Here is a 22,702-nt window from a genome sequence, read left to right on the forward strand (position 1 = left end):
TTTGAGTGTCTGTAATTTTATTTCCTATGGGATGGTTTGAATTTTCAGCTAAAATCATCGTAACAAGCATAATTGCTGAAAATCTATCGAAAACTCACTACCTCCACTATGAGTGTGGTAGCAAGGGACGATCACCCCATATTTTAGTCTTTTATCTGGGATTTTAACAATCGGAAATAAGAATGATAAGATGATAAGAATTAACTTCGTCATTCTTATCAATTAAGATTACTTCTACGAAATTCGTGAGTAAAAAAGTGTACTATTAATTCAATTTCAGTAATAAAACAGAAGTCTGGTTACTTTTATTTTTCTTGTTTTCAAATTCTGATTCAAATTTAAAATTCTTAATGAAACGATTGAGAATTCACATTATTGCTACGATGTTACGATTATTGGTACTCTTTATTTTTGTCCATGATCGCCCTTGAATGGATTTGAGGAATGCAAATTTTTTTCCTGTAACTGGGTGGCGGTGATATCAATCACTAGCATTGATACTGCTAACCTTGATAATTTGTTTTAACATTCTAACACTATTTACAAGATAATTTTGCTATTTTTAATTTAATGATAATATCTTGGAGATTTTGGTCAGTCCTTCCAAACATGCTGCTCTAATCACGCTTATTAATCTAGTAAAAATATTTTCATAGAGGAGTTCAAGATTTCAATAGATTTAAGTTCATATTTACACAGAATTGTACGTAGTTTCTCGTAGTTGTTGTAAGCAGTTGCATTGCATTGCTTTCATTGTCCTTATAAATATCTTACCCATCGAACACGGATATTATCACACCAGCCAAAGTTTCAGAGGCAATTTGTTAAATAGTTCGTTCCACAGCCCGGTAAAGATATCCGCCAATCCATGCTCGAGGTCCGTTCTTAACTCTGCAATCACTTCGTTGGCATTCTGATTCAAAAACAGATTCAACGACGCCCCGAGCACCTGGTTACCTTGGAAGAGGTTGTCCAGATGAATGCGCATGCCACCAACCAGAAAGGTGACTTTCATTTCCTCGATGAAAATTGCATCCTGAAACAATCACAAAATGAAATGATAATGAATCCAACGGAACTACAGGAATTTTTCAAGGAGAGCTACAATCCTTTTTGCTGCGATTGCCATCGTGCTGTATTTTTTACCACCCACTTACCTCAGGCAAAGGGCGCACACTGAACTTGGTAACGACGGATGTCTTAACGTCTTTCAGTACCATAGTTACGTCGCCATCGCCCACCAGTGGCAAAAGAAGGACATTTCCTTTCAGATTGTAAATTGCATCGATCTTCAGCTTTGGAATTTCCAGATCAAAATTCAGCGCGTGAGTTCTAAAATCCAGATTGGCCTTTTGCACGGTTGTATTTGATGGGCCCTTGATAGTTAGTTTTTTGAAACCTCCACTGAGCATAAGCGCACCGGAGCCACGTGAAACTTGAACAGACTCTATTCGCAGCGGATCAAAGGTTTGGACTCCAATTTCGGATATACCTACGGGGTTGACAGAAAATGTTAGAAAACAGATATCGTTATGGGTTATGATTGTGATTGACGTTCATTACAACTTATAAACGCTCGATTACCTTTTGCAATGTATGGAAACGTCTCCTCGAACATCTTTTTGAAGCAGTGATCTTCATTTGGGTTGTCTCGGCGGCAAACACGTAGCCAATCGGCTGCAATGTACAGAAAGAAACGAAGGTGATTTCATTAATAACTCTTGGTTTTTGCGTAGCAATAGACATTGATCAATAACAAAAAAATATAATTATCATTTCTCCTTAGTTGTGGGTTTTGGTCGAGTGGCCGTCCAATAATGCAACTTCAAGCCAGTGGACTATTGGCTAACTGGCCGGTAAACCAAATTGCCTAGTTTGGCTTTACTTGGTTAGCTGAGTGTAATGATGACAACAGTTCAGCCTTCTTTTTCGTGTCTTATGTAAACAAAACTGTTACGCAATCCGCAATGGTAAATAAAACAACAGATTTAATAATTGATTGATGATTTGGTCTCTTTTTCGATTGTATGGATGTTCTCGATGTCGTTTTAGATTATTTAGATAATGTCTTTGAAATCATGAAAAGCTATGAGTCCATAATTTTAAGTGTAAGTGTACCATAACTTTTGATTACTTTTGAATTTATTTCGTTATTTTAGTCTTTCTTGTATACTAAGTAATGTGTGTTTTGGCACTTATCTGTAATCGATTTGCTTGCAACAATTTGAATTCCTGTTCCATTGTATCCTATTGAAAATTGGCCGGATCCCATCATAGGCTCAAAAGTTTCATACAAACATTTCACACAAAATTTCTACAAACAAACTAAAATTATTTAAACAACAGAATTATAGTTATTTTAAAAATATGTCTTGTTGTTCTCAAATTGATTTAATTCAAATCAGTGTGTATTTTTAAATTTGTATGAAGAATCATTCTATAGAATTGAAAATGCCGATTGAACAAAACAAATAGCATCGTGTGACCGACATTTCTGCACCTAAAAACTGCATAAGCTATGATCTATTGAACGACAAGTAAATGGACATTAAAATAATGGTGTTACCAGCAACACTGACCATCGACCGTCGGTGGTGTTGCCGAACAATTCATTACCGGCTCACCGGGTGCTGAAGGACGACAAACAAAACAAGTTGCAGAGTACACTCAGCGAACAGGACTAGTGAAAATCATAACTGGTGCCTTATGAATCTTCGACTGATTATTCCACCAACAGTGCTTCTTATACGCAGTTAATTCCCCGAGTATTTAAGCGTCGATGGGCATGTGGTCTACATACCGGCCTCCCGACCCCGACGTCCATGGCGTCCAAGTAAGTAAGCCAATATATTAAAATTCATACTGATTCTTTTCGGCAAATTTTCATAAGGCATTTGATTAAAAATCATACGTCCATTTTCCTCAGTTTATGGCATTGTTCTAATTCTGTGGATTTATTTGAAGATTAAATATATATATGATGAATATTGTACCGTTATTTACGATGTTGTTTGAATATTTTTTCAATTTAATTAAAAAAGAATAAAAGTAACATACATCAATACGGTTTTATTTCAACAATGTTTATTGTTGAATCAAACGTGTTGCAAAAATACATTGACATTCATTTCAACAATAATATTGTTGAACAACTTTAGCGTTGCACAAATTATGGCTGCAGAAACAACAATATTCTGGATTGTTTCAACTTTCAAAAATAAAATATCATGAGCCTTAACAATATTTATTATTGAATTCAAACCGGAAAAATTTTGTTTCTATAATATGTTTTCTAGCGTGTGTGTGACAAAATGCTGTCCAGCTACTATTCGTTTTGCCTTTCTCGTACAACAAAGTTGAACCGAAAAGCTATATGATCACTCCAAAAACGAACTTTTGATAGGGGCCATAGGAGACCCATAGTGTTATATACCAATCGATTCAGCTCGACGAAGTGAGGTGATGTCTGTATGCGTGTATGTTTATGTGTGTATGTGTGTATGTGAACCAATTTTTTAAACACAAGTTTTGGAACTTAGCATGGTCCGAATTACTTAAAAATTGGCCAGATCGGACTATGGGATCAGAAGTTATTGCCAAAATACTATTTTTTCTGCCTAAAACACGCTAAAAAATACTCATTTATATTTTTTAGTATTTTTTGCACGAGATAGGCACCAACACCGCTAGTTTTTAGGATAAACTTGATGGATCTTGCGGTTAGGATGGTCCGTATACCGTATACAAGGCCTTATAAAGGAGTGTCACTCACAGGTGTGATGGACTTTATACTAAATGGGAAGAACCCAGGAAATTGTAAATCACCTACACACTTACAAACACAATAGATTACACTTTTCATTTTGTCATATACCGGGTTTCGGCTTTTCGTTTCAATTAGACCAAAACAAGCGTTTTTTGGGTCAAATGAGATTTTTTTTTTCGTTGTTTGTGTTGAGGATCTTCTTTCACCTATCAATATTTTCTCTAGAATTAGCCTAAGAAACTAAACGAAAATCTTGCCTATTAGATGAAAATCCATTTTCGTTTCATCATTTTTACCTCTCACTCACTTTTTGCGAGAATTACCGCAGAACAATCGCAAAATTGTATGGCCGCTCCGGGATACGAACCCAGAATAGTAACAATAATAGCCGTAGAGATGCGCTTACTCTAGCTGCAACACCACGCTTATTTGTTCCACATAAGCTACTACCATTTGCCACAAAAAGACTTGAACATGAAAGAAAAAGAGAAAACTAACGATTGGCGGCAATCGTAGTGAGCGAAAATGGTAACCACTCTCCAGGTTTTCGAGAGGGAGCATCCTGTGCTTCTGAGATTGAATGAGCATTACGAACCTGGGTTATATTTAATATATCTTTAGTCTATATCAAGCCTCCGGAGTATTAACGTCGAAGTCCGAAACTCTCTTGATGTCCCAAGAATCCTCAACAGTCTGTACACAGGATTGGGCCTCAAGTTTTGCGTCGGTGTGGAAAAGCTAGGAATCGTGCTAATTCTATAAGTTTTTTCGGTATATTATTTTATTAGTTGAGAAAGATACTCACGTGATCAGAAATCGTGTTGATTTTATGAAGGAAGTGATTGTTAAGTTGTCAGAGACTTTGACAAGTGCTATAAGCAGATTATGTACTGTAGACTCTTAGAGCCATGTGGTGAGCACATGAATGTGATCTGTTACGGCAACAATAGACAAGACCACCACAACCACATACGGTTGGAATCGTGAATGTGAATAAATGGTATGAGTGCATCTGAAGCCGAAGGCGATAGTTTCGAAGACTCTGTTGAGCATTCAGAGCTCTCACGATTTGTTACCGATCGAAAGAAAAAGGACAAATACGGCGGGAAGAAGGAATAAATGAAAGCCCAAGTAGAAGCGTTGAAGTATCTACTACCTATTCGGCCAAATGACGCTTTCGGCCAAATGACACTTTCAGCCAAATGACCCTTTCAGTCAAACTACCCTCTCGGCCAAATGACCAAATCGGCCGAATAACCTTTTTGGCCAAATGACATGTTAGGCCAAACAACTTTTGGCCAAGTAACCCTTTCGGCCAAACAACTTTTGGCCAAGTAACCCTTTCGGCCAAACGACCCTTTCGGCCAAATGACTTTCAGCCTAATGCCATTTGGCCGAAGGCTACTTGGCCGAAAGTTGTTTGGCCGAACAGATCATTAGGTCGATAGTCATTTGGCCGAAAGGGTTATTTGGCCGAAATGGTTAATTTGCCGAAAGGGTCATTTGGCCGAAAGGCTTATTTGACCGAAAGGGTCATTTGTCTAAATGGTCATTTGGCCGATAGTTGTTGGCCTAATAGATTATTTGGCCGAATTGGTCATTTGGCCAAAATGGTAGTTTGTCTGAAAGGATCATTTGGCCGAAAGGGTCATTTGGCCGAATACGACAATTGGCCGAATAGACCATCTGAGAAGTAATAAAAGAGGAGTGAGAAGTGAGACGTCTCACTTTGCAGATGATCTATTCTGCCAATTATCGTATTCGGCCAAATGCCCCATTCGGCGAAATGACCATTTCGGCCAAATAACCCTTTCGGTCAAATGACCCTTTCAGCCAAACTACCATTTTGGCCTAATGACCTTCGGCCTAATGGGGGGAAGGGTCGTTTAGCCGAAAGGGTCATTTGGCCGAAAGGTTCATTTGGCCGAAAGGGTCATTTGGTCGAAAGGGTTATTTTGTCAAAACGGTTATTCGGCTAAAAGTAGAGGTGTGCGCCGCCGCCGCCGCCGACATTTTTGCATCGTTTCAAATTTGTCACGCCGCTGATCTATAATTTTCCGAGCCGATTCAAATTTTCAGTGGAAACTTTAAAGATTCAGTGTAATTTCCATATAATTTCCTGATAGATCTCTACAACATCACTCCAGAGAATTTTTCGTGAAGATACCAATTATTTCCATGAAAATTCCATACAATATCTTGTTGAAATTTTGAAAAGCTCTCCGTAAAAACTAAGCGTAAAAATTGCGTTGAAATTCAAAAAAATCTAATTGAAATTGAATTTTTGAACAGAAAAGAGTCGTTCGGCAGAAAGCCACAAGGCTGAAAGTTGTTAGGCCGAATATGTCGTTTAACCGAAAAGACTATTTGGTAGAAGCCTTCCCGAGCAAACCGATAACTTTTTTTTAATGTTGTGAAATCATCGATTATGTTTACTTAATTTGATATCTTTTTGGTCGTTTTAACGGTTAAAATAACAAAACGTAATAGCAGAAATATCTTACTGTGACATTCAATCATTAACTATTCCTGCTGTCGATGAGAGCAAATCGAAAACTAATTTTGATATTGGTTTCCGATAACAAAATAAGTATGTACACAGTTTGATGTCATATCATTCAATTTAGTAATCTACAGCAAAATGAGATCAAAATATGTAATCAATCAACATTATGATATTTGAAAACGAATTATGACTCAATTTGATGTCAAAATCAAAATACGTTTTCTATATGATCTCATTATGTTTTCAGACTTCGCAAGGATATTTAGCCTAAAGTTATTTGGCCCAGAATGTCGTTTGGTCGAACAGTCCCTTTGGCTGAAAAATCGTGAACATGTCCATCGGCCGAAATAGTCGTTTGGTCGAAAAGGACTATCGATCGAAAGTGTCGTTCGGCTGAATTGGTCATTTTAGATATTTTCAAGACAATAAGGGGAGAATCTTTTGATTTTCGCCTCAAAACTTTAACGAAAGATTTCCAGTTTTTCCAGAATAGTTATTCGAAAATTATTTTCAGATTTACCACAGAAACTACTTTCAAGTATCGAGAACTCTTTGGAATTACCAAGAGGAGCTCTTTGGATTTGTCAATGAAAGTTTTTTGGGATTTACATGAGAATCTCTTCAGATTTTTCACGAGAAGTTCTTCCAAATTTCTATATGAAAATGGTAAAACTTGTATAAGAAATGCTTTAAGTTGACTTCCCCAATCTAGGTTATATAAGACGGTTAGTTTTTTGTATCCATTATTAGAGTGATTTTTTCGCAGGGAGAAGGGAGAAAGATCGAAAAAATGCTCGGAATTTTTGAGGATTTTTTTGGATTTCTTCAGAAAATTCTTTCTATTTTCGATTAGAAATTCTTGGTAAGTTCCATTGACCGAAAGCGACAGACGGCCGAACTGGCAATTTGGCCGAAAAAGCCGTTTGCTCTACCAGGTTGTCCGGCCGAAACGATCATTGGCCAAAAATGCCATTTTGCAGAAATAGTTTTTTGACAGAATGGGCCATTTGGCCGAAAAAGTCATTTGGTCCAACGGGTAATACGGCCAAATTTCAATGACTGATCCTCGTACTGAACGGGTAATATGGTCAGAAATGGCCATTTGTTTGGCGAAATGGTCTTTTTGTCTATTGACCATTGAACAAAATTCCGTGGCCTCTCTATTTTTAAGTCGATACTGGCCTTTAGGCCAAAAGACATCTAACCAGGTACCATTTATCAAAACTGAACGTTTCACGGAAACTGTTATCAGGTCAAAACTGGTTTAACCGAAAATGTAGTTTGGCCGAAAGCAATGGCTGTGGCAATGGCAAAAGGAAATTTTGGCAGACTTGTAAAAAGTTGTTTACCCTAACTATTTGGCTGAATTTGCCGTTTGGATGAAAAAGTCGTTTGACCGAATATAGATCATTTGACCAAAAATGCCGTTTGGTAAAAAAATGTCATTCTGTAGAAAGAGCCATTTGGCCCAAAAATGTACTTTCTGCAACCTTCTTTGAAAAGTGTTGTTCGGCTGAATTGATCATTTTGCCAAAAAGACGTTTATCCGAATATAAATTCGGCTTAATGGGATTGGGTAGATGGCTTTTGACTTAAAGGCCAGATTCAACTTAAAAAGTAGAGAGATTACGAAATGTTGTTCAAGGATCGTTTGACAATTAGCCTTTTCAACGTAAATGTTATTTGGTCAAATGAATGGATATTTTGAATTAAATTACCCGTTCAATTAAGGACATTTGGCCGTATAACCTGTTGGCCTAAACTATATTTTCGGACAAATATTCCATTCTGCCAAACGACCATTTCGGCTAAACAGCATTTTTGGGCTGATGACCTATTTGGCCAAACGATCTGTTAGGGCAAACGACTATTTGGGCCAAATTACCAGTTCGGCCGTGTGTCGCTTAAGGCCAATGAGATTTTCCAACAATTTCTTATGGACAATACATTAGTCGTACGATAACTGCAACATGTTTTCGTTGCAATGGCCAATGGCGTTCGATAACTGCGACGCATTCAAGAAGGAAAACAATTGCCTGATGGCGTCAGAATAGAAGTGCACCTGATTGTTCAGCGCTATGCAGCTATCATCGACATTGACATCGTTTTGAAGTTCAGCTGTCCGATAACTGCAAAACTGATGTAACTATCGAAATGCTGTTAAAAGCATTGCAGTTAAATTACTTTCAGTTATCGTACGTCTAATGTACATAGAATTTCCCGTAGAAACCCAATAATTTCGAACAATTTTTCGTGGAGACATTTTGAACAATTCTCCTCGGAAATTCTAAAGAAGTTTCCGTTAAACTTACGGAGACTTCCTCGTGAACATTCCAAAGATTTTTTCTTGAAAACTCTTTAGTCTCCCGCGGAAATTCTTAAGAATTTACTGTTTTATTGTTGGCCATGCCAGGCTAGCCGTCTTTATTATTCTAGACTGAGAAAGCCAACGGTTAAACAGCCATTCTACCAACCACACTCTCCTACAATTATCAAGAATTTTCTGTGAAAATTTCGAAGGATACTCAACAGAAATTCAACAGCAACTTTTCGTAAATTTCTGAAGTTTTTCCTGTAGAACTTTTTTTTGTAAAAATTCTGAAGTTTCTCATGCAAATTGCGACGATTTTTCTGCTGAAATTTCAAACAATTTTATTTGGGAATTACAAAGACCCTATCTTGGTAATTCTAAAGATTGCTCGAAAATATTTTCCAAATTATGGAAAAACTTTTTCTTTTAATGTCTTAAAATATCCCGAAAAAAAGCAAAACATTTTTTTTTAGGAAATGGTTATGAAAAAATCGCCACGCCGATTCACGCCGCCGCCACCGCCGACCAAAATTTTGACAAACGCCGCCGCCGACGAATATCGGACCGGCGCACACCTCTAACCAAAAGGGTTATTTGGCCGAAATGGTTATTTAGCCGAGGGGGTTATTCGACCGAAAGGGTCATTTGGCCGAAAGGAACATTTGGTCGAAAGGGCCATTTCGCCGAAAAGGTTATTTGGTCGAAAAGGCCATTTGACCGAAAAGGTGATTTGGCCTAATGAGTCATTTGACCAAAAAGGGCATTTGGGAGCTGAAAGGGTCATTTGGCCGAAAGGGCCATTTGATCAAAAGGGTCATTTGACCGTAAAGGCCATTTGACCGAAAATGTTATTTGGCCGAAAGAGTAATTTGACCAAAAAGGTAATTTGGGGGCCGAAAGGGTCATTTGGGCGAAAGGGTTATTAAGTCGAAAGGGTCATTTGGCCGCAAAGGTTATTTGGCCGAATAGGACAATAGGTTTTATTACCGGATTAACAGATCGTGGAACAGCATTTGCTTCGAGAGTGTTCAAACAATTCTGTTAAGGCTACAGAGTGGATCACGTACTGGTAGCTGTGAACACATCTCGTGGCAACAAATAGGTCGAGAGAAGTAATCGACCTATTTTCACTGTTCTACGGGCAATGATAGATGAGGCAGATAGACTGCGGGATGAGAAGGTAAAATTTATGCAGAGTGCTATCAATAAGGCACCAAGCTCCACCACAAAGGTAGCGCCAAGTAAGCTAGTGTTGACGTATAAATCGAAGGATGTAGTTCAGATCGAGATCATATCTGTCGTATGCATCGAAAATGCACCTGTATCGGAGCCGATAGAAGAGATACGAAGTCACGTGGATCGAGCCACCCGAGAGAGCCTAGCGAAGCAGAAACAATACTTCGATGAACGGCGGTGGACAGTGGCCAACTACAAGGTAGACGATTTGGTGTTGGCGGTGAAGGACCAATACATTGCTGGTGGCAGTCGTTAGTTAGAGCCATGGTACAAAGAACCATTCGTGGTCACTGAAGTACTACCACATGATCGTTTTAGAGTGGCTACTGTTCCAAGCATTGGTGGTAGAATATTCTCAACTGTATATGCAGACCGCATGAAGAGATAGTGGTAATTGGTAGATCTAGACGAACTCAGCCTATCCAATAACAAAACTTAAATTGAAAACTAAGTTCAACTGTATTGAATTGTTTAAATGAATTTGAGGCGAAGAGAAGATATTATTTCGATGAGGATATTTGAAATGTCGGGGTGTCCGATTGTAATGGACTTTATACTAAATGGGAAGAGCCCTGGAAGTTTAGTTAATCAAGCCCTCGGAGTATTAACATCGAAATCTGAAACTTTCTTGATGTCCCAAGAATCCTCAACACAGGTATTAACAAGAAAGCTTCGCGTCTCTGCTCTGACTGGGCGGCTTCAACAGCTTTGGAGAAGCATGGATTAGTATTTGATCGATTGAATATAAACTATACAGTCGACTCTCTACCTCTCGATCTTCTATATCTCGATATTTCCCCCTATGTAAATGGTTTCCTCAGTCCATTCAATATACATACATTTGGGCTTTCTACATCTTGATAACCTTCCTATATTGATATCTCTCTAGCTTAATGTGTTCTGATCATATTTTGTTCAAGATTCATTCTCCTTATGTCGATATGTTCAAATTTGTAGGATACTCTACTAGACCAGAGTGTATGTAATTAAGAGTGGTGACACTGTCAGGATTGGAACAAAATTCATCTGTCATTCCCATACAAAATCGTGTTCCAAACGAGCAGGAGACCTGTCAAATGCGGCACATGTCGCCACTCTTAACTACATACACTCTGTACTAGACCATTTTTGGATAATAACAAACATAAAAACAAAAGGAAACGAAATTTGTTTTGTTGTCGTTTTTCATAACAACGAGCTTTACTTGGATCTAGTACCCATTTCAATTTTCCTTCCAATCCTCGATCTCTACCGATCTCTCCCAATCTCGATCATCCCTTCAATATCGAGATGTGGAGAAGCAACTGCATATTTTTATTCTTTTGGACTTTTTTAATTAGGAAAAAATGCGTCCTTACTCTACTGTAACTTACTGCGAGCCACATGAACAACAACCTAAACAAGTTATGGCCAAACAATGTTTTTGCCTTTCTCGTACAACAAAGTTGTACCGAAAGGCTATCATTTCACTCCAAAAACGAACTTTTTATAGAAGCTTTGGAGACCCATAGTGTTATATACCATTCGACTCAGCTCGACGAGCTGAACAAATGTCCGTCTGTCCGTGTGTATGCATGTGTGTATGTGTGTGGGTATGTGTGTGTGTATGTATGTGCACAAAAGCTAAGAAAAACATTAGACAACTTTTCATATAGTAATCCTTTACCGATTTCCTCGCAACAAGTTTCATTCGACAGGGGGCAAAGGCTAGTTGATCACTATTGAATTTTAAAACGATCGACCGTTGCGTTTGAAAGTTATAAAGAAAATGGTACATCGAACCATATTCACCATATAAGGTTGGTGTCTTTGCTAAATGCGAGAAAGGCAGTATCACTACTCGGTGAATTAAGTTGGTATTTAATACAAAAACACTCAAAGGTGCAGCCAAAAGATATTTTAGTTACTAGATAAAGATCGTCGCTGTCGTCGCTGTCCGGAACATCTTTTGCTGGCGAGGATAGGGGAGCTAAATGTCAAAGAAGGAAAATCCATACGATTTGACAGGTATGTACCACACATGAAGCCGCTCGTCTATCTTTCAGTGGATATCATCAGCATCCTAGAAGACATTATGCTCAAAAATGTCCGGAATAAAGGAAAAATAAGCAGAACCGGAGGTGGCCCGAAACCAAACACAAATATATTAATTTGTTTGACTTCCGCCCGCGATGGAAGCGTACATGCATCGTTTTCTATAGCGCTGGTGGCAAAGTGAGCGGGACTTCAAGAATAAATTACAAACAGTCCTTTTCAGGACTTAAACTATTTATCCAAGAAGAGGTTTTGACCGTTGGGAAAATTGTTTACCCAGACAAACAGACTGTTCGGCTGTTTAAACGACAATGACGATTTTGGAAAGATTTATTGTTTTTAATAATGCGCCATTTGAAAAACTAAGGCAGCTAAACGACATTTTTCACTAAGGTGGCGTCTTCATCGATTTGGCCGTCGTCGACGGAAAGTGAAATTTTCTGGCAAGATTCTTTGGTTTTGTTTCGTTAGTCATTAGAAATGATATCGATTTTTTTCCGGGTTACCATCGTTTGGCGACGACAGAAAGTTGCCCTTTGCCACAAGCCACAAGCGCGCGTCGGAGGGAGATGATGCAATGAGTTTGTTCAAATGGATGGCGTCAGTAGCAGTCAAATGGAATTTCCTCACAAGATTTTGATTTGTTGTTGAGGTTGAATGACGACCACCAACGCAGACTTCCACCACCAATTCGATGATTTCCTTTGAAAATGCTACCAGCGCGCTTTTGTGCTGCTGTGTTCGCTCCGCTGCGTCCGCTCTGCGTAAAATCTTGTTCAACCGTTCTCTGCAAAATCCCGATCAAAATGGCTCGCACGCGCTGGAAGCAGCTTTCTTGTATTCAATAAATTAAGCCCTTTAGCTCCGCCCCTTTGTGATCTGATATAGGTGTAAATATAATGTGCACTCATAACGATTAACGAAGGGGCGGGGCTAATGGAATTACTTCATTAGATATAAGAAAGCTGCTTTACGGCGCGCGCGAGCCATTTCGATCGGGATTCCGCAGACAACGGACCATTCGGAGGATGACAAACTCACAAACTCTAAGAATCCTATAAAATTTTCTCGCAAGATTCTGAATTTAGTTATGAGATGTTGTTTATCTAAGATGCGTATTGTTGCGAGGAATGATAACAGAAATTTGACTCAAGGCGAAGTTTCTTCATATTACAAAACATTATCTCTTGGCATCTGTCTGTCCGAGCGACGTTCACCATAGTTGCTGTAGATAATTTCCACTGAGGTGGCGTCTTCATTGATTTTATACAAAAGCCACCATTTTATACAAAAGAAGGTTGATCCGACTATCCGAAATAAACTTTCTTCAAAGTGCAAAACTCAATCGTAAATAGCGAATTTGATAGCGCGTCGGAGGGAGATGATGCAGTAAATTTTAATGGATGGAATCACTAACAGCAACCAACCTACCACGCCAAACCCGATGCCACCGAAACAGTCCATTTTCGCAATTAACTCTTTCTTTTCATAAAATGTTGGTCCTGAGAAGAACCAATTTTTCTTTTCCCAATGCTCCTTTCCAATTAGCTGACACCACAATTTGTAATAAATTTTCAGCATCGGCACTGCTGGTGCGGGATCGCCACAGTGCTATTTTTATGGTCAACCCTTTCTTCATATGAAATGCTGGTTCGTTGAGGTTGAATGATCTGCAGCAACACATCGAGCACCACCAACAATGCGATGGATTTCCTTTGAAAATGTTATGTTATCCACAAATTGCTCTGAAAATCGTTCTCATGAAATTGTAATTCCTCCTTTTCTAGACAACCGTCACTAATTTTTTTATTTTGAAATTCATGAGGAAATTCCTTAAAGATTTATTTTCTTCTCTCCAAGTTTCACTTCAAGAAATTTCGGGCATTGCTTTCAGGAATGCATTCGAGAGTTTCCTCAAGAATACATACGGAATTTCCTCCCACAATTCCACCAGAAGTTTCCTTAAAAATTTTATGACGGAAATCCTCCGTTTTCGCTGCATAATTTCACTTGTTAATCTATAAGAAATTTCTTCGGAAATTCTTCTAGGAACTTCTCCGGGCATTCCTCCAGAAACTCTTTCTTTAATTCCTCCGGGATAACTTCCAGGAATGTTTCCGGAAATACCTCCATACATTCAATAGCGAAATCTTCTAGGATTTTATTTTGGAATTCTTTTCGCAATTACTTCAGAATATCCTTCAAGAATTCTTTTAAAAATTTCTATAAGAATTTCTCCAAGATTTCGTTCAAGTATTTCCCCGGAAATTCTTCCAGGTATTTTGCCGGGAATTCCTTCAGGTACTTCTCCAGGAATTCCTTCAGGAATTTCTTACTAGGAGTTCTTACGAGAGTTCCTCCAGGAGTTTCTCCAGTATATCCTCCGGAAATTTTTCCTGTAGTTCTTCCAGAAATTCCTCCAGAAGTTCCAGCAATGGTTCCTCCGATAATTCCTCTGATAATTTCTCCGGGAATTCCTCCAGAAATTTCTCCGGGAGTTCATCCGGAAATTACTCTGCGATTTCCTTCGGGAGTTCCTCCTCAGAGGAAACTCCCGGAGCAATTCTCGTAGAAACTGCCGGAGGAGCTCCCGTAAGAACTCCCGGAGAAATTTTAGAAGGAACTTCTAGAATAATTCCTAAAGGACCTCGCGGAGGAACACCCAGAGAAACTACCGGAAGAACTTCGGGAGGAAATTCCAGTTAAATTTCTGAAGAAAGCCTAAATGATTTCCTGAAAAAAGCCTGAATGATTTCCTGGAAGAGCTACTGGTGGAACTCCCGGAGCAATTCTCGGAGAAACTTCCTTATGAATTCCCGGTGGAATTCCCGGAGGAACTCCCAGAGGAATTCCCGAAGGAACTCCTGGAGGAATTTCTTAAGAAACTCCCGGGAGAATTTTCAAAGGGACCCCCGGAGGAACTGGCAACGAAACTACTAGAATTATCGAAAAAAATCTTGGATGGCTCATCTTATAGACAATTCTCCTTAAACCTTTGTAGGGGTATGCAGCTGGAGCAACATCATCATCAGAGGACCTCCCGGAGAATTTGCTGAGGAGCTCCTAGAGAAATTCTCGGAGGAGCTTCTGGAGGAATTTCTATATAAACTCATGAAGAAGCCTATATGAATTCCAGAAAGGAAGCCTGAATGAGTACCCGGAGGATATTCTGGAGAAATCCCCGGAAGAATTTTCAGAGGAACCCCCGTAGAAACTGCCGATAGAACTACCGGAATAATTCTCGGAGGAAATCCTGGAGGAATTCTTGGAGGAACTGACGTGCTCGTTAAAAATTTTAGACTGTATACACAATAAGTTTATGTCGTGATTGGGATTTTGAACCACGCCGTATTCTCGGAGAAACTCCAGGTGGAATTTTCGGAAAAACTCCTGGAGGATCTCTCACTGGAAATCTTGAAGGAATTCTTTCAGGATTTCTTTGGGAATTAATCCAGGAATTCCTCGGAAAATTCCATTGTTGATTTTATATTCTGTATAATTTCTGTATAAATTTTCGGTGGAATTCATGGAGAAATTCTTTGAAATTTTCACAAGAAATTATTAGAAACTTTCACGGAAAATTTTATTGAATTTACACAAGAAACTCGTAGATTTTTTGCGAAATACTCTACAATGTTTATTGGCAATTCTGCGGAGTTTCGACGAAATATTCTTAGGAATTCCACGGTGCAATTTTTCAGAAATTTTTATGAGAAACAGCACGTAAGAATTATCTGAAGAATTCCTTTTAGAACTTATGAAAAAGTTCATGGAGGATTTTTGGAGTAAATAATGGTGGAATTTTCGGAATCCCTGAAGACATTGCCGAAGAGGTTGCTGGAGGCATTCCCAAAGAATCCCTGATAGAATTCCGGATAGCATGACTAGAGCAATTGTCGAAGGAATTCCTGGGGAAAGCTTGCATATTTTTTTCTGCCTATTTTATAAGCATATGCGGTATTTCGAAAAATTTCGTTTCAGGTGGTTCGATACGAAATTCCGCGGAATTTCGCGGAATTTGAGCATGGCGAAATCTGATTTCTTGATTTCGTTTCGTTTCGTAAAATTACAAAAAATTCGCTAGAAAAAACTAGCTTCTAACGAAATTTAACGGAATTCCGCGGAATTTCGAAACAAATTAAAATTTGAACCATACTTTATATTATCGAAAATTTTGGCTGCGCCGCTGAACAAAATCGTAAAGTTGTTTCCAAAACTTTATGTTATACATTTTTTTCTATTAATGCTTACTACATAACCTCATTCTTAGTCGTCAAATATGCATGTAGTTTTCTTCTATAAAACGTCTTTAGTGTTTCCATGATTAAAAATCAAATGTTGTGATATTTTTTTTACTATTTGCACAATATGAATGCGGAATCGATCGTGTTGCTGCAGGTCATGGGACGGCAGCTAGTCCAGGAAAACGCGAAGTGATAAAAATCTACCTCGCGTAGCAGAAATTTGTTCAACTAGTGTGCAATCGATAGTGTTGATGCTGATCACGCCAGCTAGTGTGGGAGGACGCGAAGTGATAAAACTAATGTCAGCATCGAAGAGCACAAAATTATTTGCGAATCGATCGTGTTGTAGAAGATTATTAAACGAAGCACATTGGTCTTGCGTTGGATTGATTCGAAACACATTTTTCATCTTCTTGTTTTCAAAATAAGTTTGTTCACAATAAACATTTTGTCGCTTACCATGGGGTTTCACGTGAATTACCTTCTCAACTAACCAACGATTCCTTTCCCGTAGCGCTCACGGAGATGCAGAGCATTCCTCGATCTCTTATAACAATGAGTGTGAAACTAAGCAAGCAAGCATACAATAAGAATAACTTTTTTTGTATCAAGAATATTATTTAATTGGTGAGCTGTGCATATTTGCTGTTTATCGGCCAATAATTATTAGCAATTACGATGTGTACAGTTCATCAAGCTGACAAGCTTTTTTTGACTATTTGCTCAATATGTAAGGAACATTGCAGATTTGGGGGCATTTCTAGATCTTCGCATAGAATTTGCAAAAAAAATCCAGAACGGGTAGAAAGATCATTAAAATTGCTGAAAGTTACTAGTACTTATTAAAGTACTTATGATTGCTTTCAGCTTATACTGACCATAACAGCTGTTCTCATATGCCAAGGACACACAGAAAAAAGCTCGGTTTGTCGAGCTGATTGTATATAATTATGGGCCTGTGAAATTCAATCTGAACTACATAAAGGTATGCTAAATATGTAGACGAAGAATAAGAAGGAATAAATTTTGGCTGAAACGCCCTTTTCAAATGTTGGTCTAGTAATATCAGTTCTCTATCTACTGTTACCGAATATATTAACAATGGACGAACCATCGGCATACTTGCATAACATGTATATACATAGGAAACAATATTGAGGCTTTTCACCTATTTCATAGTTAAAGTGTACCCACTGTCCTATCCCCTCTCCCTATTTCGGCCCTTGGAGCAAAATTGAAAGAAAGACGGAAACACCATTTCCGCTATACCGAAGTCGAACGTCGAAGGAGGGGTGCAGAGACAGAGAAAATCGAGGGAGCCGAGCGAAAGATCGTGGTCGTGGACTACACTCTAACTTTCACCTACTCAGTGAACGAGTAAAATTGTATTGCCATCTCTTTTCTTCCCACGGAAATTTTACTCAGTTTCTGTCAAAAGCAGGATTACTCATAGTTTTGAGTTCAATACAAAATTTTCAAAACGACTTACCGTAATCCGGGGGAACATTGATCAGCGGGGTAACATTGATCAGTTGAACCATTTTCAAAAGATGAATAAAGTATTACTTTCTGTTATTACGATTACTTATTATGAGTTAGTTATTTTAATCTTGACTAAATTTGCTACCGAATAATATAATCTCCACTAGAATTTGCATTTAATTTTTGCCATAGTTTGAAAAATAAAATCAACATCATTTTGTTAACTCACAGTAAGCTGCCAAAAAAGCACTCAAAACAAGCATAATAACAGATCGTACCTACAATTGGGTGATAAGTAATCTTATTTTCTTTGTTTATCCATATTTTTGTTTCAAAATTTTGATTTTTATTGTTGAAAACCAGATAATTCACCTAGCGGTCATGATGCCTTACTCGAAACAATCAATACGCTTCGCCTCAGTATAAGGATTTCAAAAGTAATTGCCTACCTTAAGGCGTGGACAAACGCTTGCTTTATAGACGTAACAAAGGGAAATGATGGATGATCAAAGTTACCCCAAATTGGAAATTCGAAAACTTAGCCCAAACCGATTTTCAAAACAATTTAATAATTATCAAATAATCAAGGCCAATCGCCTCAAACCTTCTACTCTTAGCAGTCCTCGTTTTAAAATATGAAAAAAGCAATCATTTAATTTACGGAGGAAATATTTACAAAACATTAAAAAAATTGATCAATGATACCCCGGATTACGGTACCTGCTTTTGTGAACAAAGATTCAAACGTCGATTTGTCGAATCTGAAAGCACTCCCACGCAAACCAACACCATAAACACATAGGTGAAGTCATCGGCTACCTGTTGATAGTGTTGGTTTGCGTGGGAGTGCTCTCAGATTCGACAAATCGATGTTTCAATCTTTGTTTACAAAAGCAGATAAGTCGTTTTGAAAATTTTGTATTGAGTTGTCCTGATTTTGACGGAAATTGAGTAAAATTTCCGTGGGATAGAAAGAGAGAGCAATACAATTTTACTCAGTCACTGAGTAGGTGAAAGTTAGCGTGTAGTCGAGGAGTCGTGTTTTGACTGTGATCGGGTACAGACCTCTCGATTGACCGGAGAAAAGCTGTAAAGAAGATCCTTGTGAAGCGTTGATTTAGCGAGGACTTAGTGTGCTGGTGAAGGGAGCCCGAAAAGTGTTGTAAAATGTCATTTGCATTCGTTTGTATAATTTTTCCAGAACGTTTTTCAGAAGTTGTCTATTGATTATTGATGTATGACGAACTTATAGCTCTTAAATGTGCCTACAACTTTGTTCAACAAGACATTGCTGTAAATATGTAATCTGGGGCGTGGGAGGCAAAATGTCATTCAAATGACATTATGTCAAATGACACGTGACATTTTGGAGAGTTTTCACTCTCCAGCCTTAGATGTTATATTTAGAGCAATGTACCCTGGAACAAAAATATAGCCCTACTCAAGCGTTATGAGTACATCTTAAATTATGATGTGAATTTTACTTCTGAAGAAAGTTATTAACAAATTAGTCAAATGACATGCAGATGACATTTTACAAGCCTGGTCCCGAATATTGAAGAGTGTGCGCGGTGAACGGCTGCTACCCGTCGGCAGGATCATTGTTTCCGATAGAAAAGCCCGTAGTGCGTCGTGAGTCCCGCGAAGCCGGAAAAAACCTCGACTATTTCTCAAGCTGCATCCACGTGCTAAACGTTACCGTCTCGCCGGCTGTCTAAGGCTAGGACCGTGGACGTGTCCAAGGCTAGGACCGTGTCGGCTGCCTACCTCGCGGAGCCGGAAAGACGACATAACGAGTCATCGAGCCCTCCCCTTCCACGTGTCCAAGACTACAGCCTTGTCGGCAACCTATCCAGAGGACCTGAAGAAGCATAGTTGCTTCAAACTACCAACCACTGTCAGCCCGGTCCGCAATCCACTAGCGGAGCCGAGGAGGAGCTCCTTCAAACCCCGTTGCAGGTACCGTTGAGTACCCAGGTATGTCAAAACACCTGAGCTTGACAATGTCGACCAACCTTGTAAGGCCGCAACCCTTCCTTTCCTCCCACTAATCCAAAACCAAGGAATATCAAATGAAAAATAAAATATTGATCAGATACGGGAACACACGCTCCACGATGAATTCCTTTGAAAACGGCACAACTGCTGGGGTATTGCCTTATCGCCAATGGTATATGCGGCGAGAATGTGGCGATTTATCACAGATTGCCTCTTCTGTTATTGTAACTCTTTTCGTCGCAAAACAGTTATTCGACTTCGAAAAAGTGAAATCAGAATTGCGGATTTGTTAAGAAATTCAGATGTGTGGTTCTAGTTTTCTAAAACTTATGGAAGAATGCAGGATTTTTATTATAATTGTTATAGGCGACTTTATATTCTTTCTGAATACTAAGTTCGTTAATAATTTTCTCACTCTGTTTAAAAATATCTGATGAGTGATATATCTTGCATTTTCAAATCCATTATCACTTTAATCATTATTGATGTTGAATAAACGCACAACGCGTACGTTGCATTGTTGAGCGTGAAGTGAATGCGTCACGTTCATTGGCGTTGCGTTTTAATACATAACTCTGAATTCAATGCCCAGCGCAGCGCGAAGCGCTATTGTGATCCAGCCTCTACTGTTGGTTGTGGATTTGGTTTCAAAGTTTTTGGAACTTTAAAGGAAATAAAACTACTATAAAACTACGATTCAGAAGAACTAAAAAACCATTTCATCGAAGAGATTGGATTTTGATTTTGAAATTTTTCTAGTTTCATCGTAAATAGAAGAAGAAAACGAATGTGAATTAGCAAAAGTTGGACTGTCTATTCTTGATTGATGGCCGTTGTACAAATGCCGACTATATATAGATTATAAAAATATTAAAGGAAAAATGAAATCAGTTGAATATGTGTTCATTGAGAAAAGCAACTTGATTTAGTTTAGGGTAGGAAAAGATTTTTTTAACAAATTCCCTGAAATAATTGGAAGAATCTAAGAATCCAAGAATCTAATCCGGATCTAAGCTGCCTGCGTAGTAAACTAAACAACCATTTAATTGCAAGTTCAACCCTGAGCGTATTTCTGAAATGTTAAAACAAAAAGATATCTTACATATTTTATCACGCTTCTTTTTCTTCGTTGGCATTACATCCCCCACTGGGACATTGCCGCCTCGCAGCCTCATTAAGCACTTCCACAGTTATTAACTGCGAGGTTTCTATGCTAAGTTACCATTTCTGCATTCGTATATCATGAGGCTAACACGATGATACTTTATGCCCAGGGAAGTCGAGACAATTTCCAATCCGAAAACCGGCATAGACCGGCACCGGGAATCGAACCCAGCCACCCTTCGCATGGTCTTGCTTTGTAGCTGCGCATCTTACCGCACGGCGAAGGAGGGCCACGTGCTGTTACTAAATTTTTCTGGTTCATTTGGGCTACTGAGAAATTTGCGTAACTTTATTTTGACTTTCTAATCATTGGATGATAAAACTGTTGTTATCTAATTTGAACTCAACATTGTATAATAGAAACATGTATATGTATAATCTGATAATTTCGTTGAGTTTCTTACTTGGTCGTTCAGGTAAGTTATTATCATGTGAATATAGAATTCTAAGCCTTTTATAATAGTAACAATATGTAACTTACGTTTTTCTTTTAGCTGAGGGAAGTCCTTATTCCTAATTGCAATCTCCTTGGCCTGGGTGGCAGCTGCAAAGAGCAGCAGCAGTACTGCTGTAGTCTGTACCCTCATTATTACTTCCATTGATTGTGTGCAGCTAATCGCAGAAAGCACGTTCATGATTATCAACACTTTGTTGTTGAAACTATCATCAACCCGATTGTAACGAGAATTCGTTTTTTTTTAACAGAAACAGTTAGAACTTTATGAACACACTTCTAGATTTTTTTTCATTTTACCCCACTCGCATTGACCCGGTTTCCGGCAATATCCATGAAAAAAACCTCCAAGTTTGTTGCACAATCAAGTTTTGCCTTTAACGTCTGGCTGCACACTGCACAGAATATCCGTTCGGCACTTGCATATAAATCAACATCGGATCTCAGCTTCCAGTTTTTCTTCTTACTGCTCTCAACAACTAACCGCCAATTCTTAAGTTCTGGCACTTGTCACAGTTGGTTCTTTACCGAGATAGTTTGCGCAATTTGGTTTCTTGTTAGAAGCGACTCACTCATGTTGCATAGGTACTGCACTTTTAAGTTGCAACGGAAACTTCCAGACGCTAAAAGGTGAATGCACTGGGGGTCGCAAATCGAATCTCCACCGCCGCATGACCAGAAGAGATATGTTTTGGCTAAGCACCGGATCTAAGTTGCCGTGTGCGATGGCATTGCACAAGAAACGATGATTACGCGAAGAGTTGTCAGATAGTTATCTGCCGTGATGAAGTTGGCGTTCAGCGCGTTCAGCAGTATCGAACCGTTTCAACTTGGTACCGCACGACGGCTGGTTTACGCGTCCAAACCCATGGACTGCCGATGAAGTAATAAGTTGAAATTTTCGATGCACTTTTCAAGCTGGGTAGCTCGCCGTCCGTCCACTACTTATCCTAGGCAGCGCCGACGCTGCATCTATGCTGGTAGGAGCAACTTCAACTGCTGCTAGGAGCAGGGGTTTTCAGATCAGGCTTGATTTTTGTTTTTTAGTCATTGGTAAATTAGTAAAATTATCGATCTGTTCGACTACAATCCGAGAATTTTGAGAAGGATATTTGAAAATGAAACTAACTGGGTATTTCAAATACTAGGAGTGAAAAAATGAACGTCGAGCTACTATCCGAAAGTCGCGGCCAATTAATTCAAATACCTTTATGAAGTTTAGTACCAGTTGTAACGCGAGTACTAAATAGATTGTTTCTACGCTCAACCAACCGTTTGTTAGATCTTTTTACAATTCTGTATAAGATATCGGTATATGCAAAATTGTTAGACTCTTCTGCTATCATTATATAAATATTTTTCTCATAATACCTGTATGCAATATTACCTTTCAACTTAGTATTTTTTTTAGCTTTTCCTTAGTTATTAATTGAAAACTTTTCTATGCCCTTCATTGCGTGAGTATGTATCTTATGGGGCAAGTACACTGCCCAGTGTATCAAGAATG

General features: G+C 38.7%; 1 protein-coding gene across 1 annotated transcript; it reads right to left on the minus strand.

Annotated features, from left to right (window-relative positions):
- Positions 1 to 396: 396 nt before the first annotated feature.
- LOC134204563 (protein takeout-like) lies at positions 397 to 22,093 on the minus strand. The gene is made up of 4 exons (XM_062679372.1): positions 21,223 to 22,093; positions 1,585 to 1,677; positions 1,158 to 1,492; positions 397 to 1,036 (listed from the first exon to the last, which is right to left on the minus strand). The coding sequence occupies exons 1-4, from the start codon at positions 21,374 to 21,376 to the stop codon at positions 794 to 796; spliced, it is 825 nt and encodes a 274-aa protein (XP_062535356.1). The 5' UTR covers positions 21,377 to 22,093; the 3' UTR covers positions 397 to 793.
- Positions 22,094 to 22,702: the final 609 nt, after the last annotated feature.

This window comes from Armigeres subalbatus, unplaced genomic scaffold (genome assembly GCF_024139115.2).
Source record: "Armigeres subalbatus isolate Guangzhou_Male unplaced genomic scaffold, GZ_Asu_2 Contig700, whole genome shotgun sequence".
Lineage (NCBI taxonomy): Eukaryota > Metazoa > Arthropoda > Insecta > Diptera > Culicidae > Armigeres > Armigeres subalbatus.

What these genes read in the sequence shown, in the direction of transcription:
- LOC134204563 (XM_062679372.1), bottom strand. Translation starts at nt 21,376, where the DNA reads ATGAACGTGCTTTCTGCGATTAGCTGCACACAATCAATGGAAGTAATA. An exon ending in GTTTCCATACATTGCAAAAG is followed by an intron (nt 1,493 to 1,584) that starts GTAATCGAGCGT and finishes TCAACCCCGTAG; the next exon opens with GTATATCCGAAATTGGAGTC. An exon ending in GTGTGCGCCCTTTGCCTGAG is followed by an intron (nt 1,037 to 1,157) that starts GTAAGTGGGTGG and finishes TGATTGTTTCAG; the next exon opens with GATGCAATTTTCATCGAGGA.